Source organism: Prosopis cineraria, unplaced genomic scaffold, assembly GCF_029017545.1.
Source record: "Prosopis cineraria cultivar Desert tree isolate PC_DT_omini unplaced genomic scaffold, ASM2901754v1 PC10, whole genome shotgun sequence".
NCBI classification, from domain to species: Eukaryota; Viridiplantae; Streptophyta; class Magnoliopsida; order Fabales; family Fabaceae; genus Prosopis; species Prosopis cineraria.
The window spans coordinates 37,452,721-37,459,895 of record NW_026555341.1 but is presented as its reverse complement, the minus strand read 5'-3'; the positions used below and the strand labels follow the sequence as shown (position 1 = coordinate 37,459,895).

General features: G+C 32.0%; 1 protein-coding gene across 1 annotated transcript; it reads left to right on the top strand.

The window, feature by feature from the left end:
* Positions 1–613: 613 nt before the first annotated feature.
* Positions 614–5,827, top strand: LOC129321499 (cysteine-rich receptor-like protein kinase 43). Its single transcript, XM_054967274.1, has 6 exons — positions 614–864; positions 948–1,087; positions 1,325–1,535; positions 3,692–3,926; positions 4,837–4,990; positions 5,130–5,827. Exons 1-6 carry the CDS (start codon positions 801–803, stop codon positions 5,553–5,555), a joined length of 1,230 nt encoding a protein of 409 aa, XP_054823249.1. The 5' UTR covers positions 614–800; the 3' UTR covers positions 5,556–5,827.
* The last annotated feature ends 1,348 nt before the right edge of the window (positions 5,828–7,175 follow it).

Below are 7,175 nucleotides of genomic sequence, written 5' to 3'. Positions count from 1 at the left end.
TTTTTGTGTGTGGAAAAAACCATAGAAGTGACAATTTGTACGAATCAAATGTTGTATAAAAATATAAAATACACATTTGTTGATAAGATCTCAAATTAAAGTCTGTATAAATGCCAAAAATATTTTTAAAAGAATTACTTTCAATTAATTCTATTAATATTCAAATCTAATTCAACCAAATAATGATATTAAAAAAAACACATTTACTTATCCTTGCAATTACAAAGCCCAACACCTAGTTTGAAAATGCAAAATTTGTAATAAGTCACCCTATTAATTAAATAACAAAGATGTGATTTTTCTCTTATTCTATGCAATTTTTATTTTTATAATTCTTACTACTTCATTAGGTTTTATATAATATTTTAATTTATACAATTTTAATAATTTTTATATATTTTAGCAGAATTTAAATATTAGAAAAATATTTCAAAATGTCTTAAAATCATCTTCAATTTCCTAAGCAGAAAATATCTAATACAGGTATGTATGTATAGTCCAGCTACAGCAAGTCAATCACGCATCGGAGGGTCAACAACAGGCTTGATTCAGTGTTTCTTTGGTGAACACGGCTGAGATTTCTGTACGGAAGAAACTTGTTAATTAGTAACACTATAAAACTCACATTTCGTCTCCTCCTTTTCCATCTGAAATCACCGATTCCTCATTCATTTTCATTTTCCCAGAAACCAGTTTCGGCTGAGCCTCCAAGACAACCATCACATGTCTCCCTGAACTCGTCCTCTCTGTTTCTGCTTCATGGGCTAGTTTTCTTCCTCACGCATCGTGCAAGAAAAACTATGATCAAATCCAAAAACTTTCTTCGGAGTATTTTGAAACTTCTCAAACTCGGTTCAAGCAGAGGTAAATACCAAAATCCGGTTCGCGATTTTCCTTTCCTTTCCTTTCCTTTCTTTTCTCTCAGTCTGTTTTCTGGATGATGATAGAGAGACAGAACGAAGACGACGTTCAGAGGATTGCTGCCAAGGAGCAGAAGGTCTTTTCCTACGAAACGCTAGTTTCTGCGACGAAGAATTTCCATGTTCATCACAAGCTTGGCGAGGGAGGATTCGGACCAGTTTACAAGGCAAGATCTGTGAGAAATTTTACTAATTACTGTGTTTGGTTGCTGGGAAAGTTCATTCATTCTTCATCCTGCAATGTCTGAGAATCTGGAAACAGAATACTAAGGTTGAAAACCACGATTGAACTCAATCTCGAGCATTTTAAACCCAGAATGTTTTGTCATGTTTGCATCCACTTCATAATACAAATTCTGTTTTTTTTTTAATTTAAAAAAAGTGGGAATTGTGGAACGGGACAGGGGAAGCTAGAAGATGGGAGAGAGATAGCAGTGAAGAAGCTATCGGTGAGATCGAACCAGGGGAAGAAGGAGTTCATAAATGAGGCGAAACTGTTGGCGCGTGTGCAGCACCGCAATGTGGTGAATCTGTGGGGCTATTGTGTGTATGCTTCCGAGAAGCTTCTTGTCTATGAGTATCTGCCTCATCAGAGCCTTGACAAGATCATCTTTAGTAAGTCCTTCTCTTCTCACATAATTGGAATGAGATATATCTGATATTTTTTAAAGCAATGAGTTCAAACTATAAATTCAGGCGTTTGCAAGTTCAGTAATTTTTATCGTAATAAGACATTTAAGTTATCAAAATGTAAATAACTGTGTGAATTGAATATTGATATTTCCAGTTTCATATTTTAAAATTTTTAATCATCAAGTTAACTGTCATTGATTAAAAAAATCACTATAAAGTTCCCGTACGCATTCAAATTCAAACTATCTAAAAATCTGACCAAATATGGTTGCAAAGTCATACAATGGTCATGTTACCTTGATTGAGTTAAAAGAAAGGGACACCATTTTCAAATCAGTGAAATTTTGATCCACATAATACTTTATTTATAACTAAGTCCCTAAAGACTTCACAATCATCTGTTCATTTGGTGAGATTTTTTTTGGTAATTACAATGCTTATAGGAGATTTTATAATGATTTTTCCATAATTCATTTTCTTGAATCCTGACTATCATCTACACCTGGTTGATGACATAATCGCTATTTGGAAAAGAAGACTTTCTAGTTTCTATGTTCATAGGAGAATATAAATATATTCTTATTGATACTTTTAATTTTCAATTTTAATTTCAGTTTATTACAAAACCAGCCGAATGCACTGAGCCCTCTCTCTCTTTTTTTTAAACAAAAATAATATTTTATTTTAAAATAAATAGAAGACAAAGCGAAAACAAATTTTTAAAAATATCTCAATTGACATGTTGATGTTTTAACTTTTAAGTCCACATAGAGTACAATTACTTTTCTAGAAAGTAATAATATATTTTAAAGAAAGAAAACAGCTCCAAGTTTGGATGTGGAGCTTCCGTCTAGGCCTCGTCATTAATGATGAATCAACTTTCTTCTTTTCAAAGGAAGGATTGATGATTCATCTGTGGAATCGAAAGGATAAGATTTTAAAAGTTCCAGAGTCGAGTGAATTTCGTATTCTAATTTTCACCTTACTCCCTCTGATTTTATTTAAAGTAAAAAAATTTTTAATTTTATTTTAAATCACATCATTAAATTTTTATCATATTTTTTTAACTCTTCATTAAATATTAAAAAAATATTATTAAAATATTTATATTTAATAGAAGTAGAATTAAGAATTTATTAAATTTTTTTTTATGTTAGTGAAGTATGTTAAAGATAATTTATAAATAAAATTAAAAGGAAATGCACTAATTAATATATTTACGTCTCCATAATTTGCTTTGCTTCTGTTTTCTGAAATATTTTATTTTTTGGGACAACCTCCGAAGCTGACTGCAGTAGAGACCTTGACTTTTCATACTTAAATTAATGCCATGCGTTGCACTTGATTATTTTTGTTTTTTTCATCTCCAAAATCAAACCGACCTTTTGACCCATCTTAGCGAAGCCATGACGTCGCCTTTTATATTTCAAGAAAATTCTCATCCTTTTCTTTTATAAGCATATGCACATTTATGACGTCACCACAAAAAAATATCAAAACCCCAAGTTCTGTTCCCACTATTTGGTGCTGCATTCAAATAATATAATTTTGAGAGATAAAAAAATATAAATAAGAAATGAACTACTACTATTTGTTTTGCTTTGTATGTTGATGTAGTATATGTGGGATAAGAATCAAGAATACAATCTATCAAATAAATTAAAATATTGTGATGATTGGTGAAACTAAACTAATTCACTATTAATAATAGGTGGTTATAGATATATTATTTTATTGAATTATACTTCCATGAGTTAGTTAATTGTTTTTAAAATTACACACTCTTTTTATATTTACTTTTATTTAATAGGGTATCTCAATTAAAAGAATTTTATTAATTACATCCTAATTAAATGTATTTTTAGAAAAACATTATTAATTGCATTTTTAAAGACCCAAAGTGTGCTGTATTTTTTGACATGATATTTTTAAAAAAAAATGCCCTATAATATTGAATGAAGGGAATATAACATAAACATTGCATAAATTCGTTGTGTTGTTATGCTTACAGCTAAATATAAGCATGAATTATGCGACACATGTTCAATTTATCAAATTTGTGTACAATGCACAAGTATTTAGCTAGTTAATCTTTATAGGATAGACTGTGATTGGTGTATACAAATGAATGAATGCAGAATCAGACAGGAGAAAAGAGCTTGATTGGCAAAAGAGGTTTGGAATAATAACAGGAATAGCTAGAGGATTGCTTTATCTTCACGAAGATTCGCACACCTGCATAATTCACAGAGACATAAAAGCTAGCAATGTTCTACTTGATGATAAATGGAATCCCAAGATCGCAGATTTTGGCATGGCTCGTCTCTACCCTGAAGATGAAACCCATGTCAAAACTCGTGTGGCTGGAACCAAGTATGTATACCTTTCAACTTTTTTTAGACTTTACCTTGTCATTTGTAAAGCACTTTATTATTTACTTCTTATTTAGAGAAGAGAATCTAAACCTAACGTTTATTGAAGAAAATTGTACATAGAAATGAATATTATTGAGAATTATTAATCCATGCTTTAAAACTTGCCAGACATAATAATTTTTTGGAAAAACATTATTTTTAGTCTCTGCACTTCACTTGAATTTTTATATAGGTCCTTACACTTTCCTCTGTCTATAACATTGGTCCCTACATTTTTAGAGGAAGGTTAATGTGGCTCAAACGGTGTTAATAATACTAACATGTCAATTAACAACGTTAATTTTGTACTCATGTGTCAAATTGATGCTAACATGAAATTTTTTAATAAGCAAAAATTTTAAAAAAATCTACATTAGATGAAATAAAAAGGCTAACCTAGACTCTTGAATGATTAGTAAAATGTACAAATTCCATATAGGCTTTTTTTTTTAAAAAAAATCCTATTAAAATTTTCATGTTAACATTAGTTTGACACGTAAGCTCAAAATTAACGGTGTCGATTGACATGTCAGTATTATTAACACCATTTGTGGCATGTTAACGTTCCTCTAAAAATGTAGGGACTAATGTTAAAGATAGAGAAAAGTGTAAGGATCTGCAGAGACCTATGCCAAACCTGAACAAAGTGTAGAAACCAAAAATAATGTTTTCCTTAATTTTTTTCAGATAATTTTATAATGTAGCCTAAGATTTGTTACTTTAAAACTCAGTGGCAGGTGATCCATGTTTTGGTTATATAAAATATACTATTGTCATATTGTGTTGAGATTGATCAAGTGATATGTTACTTTTGAGGGTTTTATTTCTGTGAAGAAAACTCTGTGTAACGAAACTTATCAATTTAACAGTGGATATATGGCTCCAGAATATTTAATGTATGGACATTTATCAACAAAATCAGATGTATTTAGTTTTGGAGTTTTGGTGCTGGAAATCATCAGCGGTCAACGAAACTTATCGTTTAATAACTTGGACATGGATGCACAGAACCTTATAGAAGGGGTAAGTTTTGAATCTGATGTTTAGTACATTTACATTGAAGAAACTAAGCATATAAGTCTTAGCTATGAAACAACCAATAAGCACATTTACATTTACATTACTAAAAGGCTTTGTGGCCATTTTTTTAACCGTGTCATAGGCATACAAGCTTTACAAAAAAGGACGAAGCTTAGAAATCATGGACACTGCAATAGCAGCATCAGCAGTGCCTGAACAAGTAGCAATGTGCATTCAACTAGGCTTGCTTTGCACTCAAGGTGATCCCAACCTCCGCCCCACCATGCACCGGGTGGTGGTGGTGTTGTCGAAGAAGCCAGGGCACTTGGAAGAGCCGACAAGACCTGGCGTGCCGGGTTCAAGATACCGAAAGCATCATAATCCTTATGCATTGTCTTCCACAGTTGGTAGTAGTTCTAGTGGATCTCGTTCACATGTTGGTGTCTCAAGCAATATCTACGACACTAGGTCAACTGCCACGGCAACCACAGCTGCCACAGCCGCAACCACAACCAACTCAGCTTCTGGAGAATTAGACCCACGTGGAAAACGTGTGATTGAGGGTTAAGGTCATAAGCTCTTATTACAGTTGATGGAGGGGGATATTTTGTCATTCATTTTGTAAAAAAATATGTAAGTGTTAGAAGATTCTTTGTCCTTAGGTCATTGAGAAGGGATGTTGAGAATTGAGCTCAATGGCTGTAAAATTTTGTTTTGTTTGGTTTCCCTGGTAAGAATCATTCAATTGAATCAATTTTTGTATTACATGAGTAATGGAGAAAATTACAGGACAGGTCTCAATGAAATTCATACACAGACGATTTTTTGTTTTACACGGCTTGTCATACAGATACAACTTGAATGATGTATTTGAGTCATATTCATCCATGGATGGTTGGGTTAGGTTTGGTCAGTTATTAGCTTTTTCCAGTGATTGTAGTCTAATTACGTTATAGTAACTTAAATTGATGATTTTTTCTTTTTACATAATTTTTTAAATTTTAACTAAAACTAAATAACTCAAAAAAGTTGTATATAAATTTTTATATTTTTTAACTTAGTTTAATAAAAGAGTGTATGGCACAATGATAAGTGTGTATAGTCATAGCATACACAACTAATTTTAATTTTAATTTTACCTTTCGATGCCAGAGTAAGCCTGGAGCTTTTGGTCTCTGTAAGAAGGTCTGGTTCTTGTTCTTTTCATTTGTTATCTCACTCTTTATCCTGTGTTGTGTCTAATCCATAATCTCCAACTTCATCTGTTTTCATTGAATGATCACTTCCGTGATTTGATTTTTGAGTTTCCAGCCTTTAAAGGATTTGGATCTCTCTCTCTCTGAATTTCCTGTTTTGAGGTTTGAATTACTAGATCATATTAAGAAACGAGACCTTATCAATTATAATTTGACAGGAGAATGGGTGAAATTCCATGGATTCCTCCCATTTTTCCTTGATTTGGTGTTGGGCTAATCTTATTGACGCATTTGAATTTTTTTCTTCATCAATTATAATTTGATCACTATATTGATTGGAAGAAGAATCAGAACTTTTTTAATAGCTTGTGATTTCTGGTTGATGGCAGATTCCCCGATGCTGGAAATAGTATAATTGGACTTGACTTTGCTGGATTCAAGCTAAAGATGCTCCAACAATATTTGGATGGCTTTGTGATATTAGCTTTGTTAATTTAGGTTGTTAAATATTGTGATTTGGGTTTGCTAAAATATATATATATATATTGTGATTGGGACTTTGGATGGTATGCTGCTAAATTTAATTGATCGATTTTCAAGCATGGATTCTGTCTCCCCTCCCCCCCCCCCGGGGGGTAAGATTCTGCCAAATTTATTGTTTTGTTATTATTGTATGGAGTAACTGCAGATGAAAATTTTCGTGAATAATTGTACATGTTGAACTGAGATGTGTACAACTTGTTCTCTTGCTGAAGCAGATTGACACAAATTGCTGTACATTGATGCGCATGGGTGGATACCTTTTGAAATTGGGACAATCCTATGCACTTGGACAAAAGCAAGACTGGAAGATGTCAAAAATTGAGCAATGCAAATTGAAGACCAGCAAATTAAAAAGGAGATGTCAGAATGAGAACATTTATTAGTTTTATTTTTTGATGAAATTTATGAGTTGTATTTTATTTCCATGTAATATTTCCATGTAATTGCTG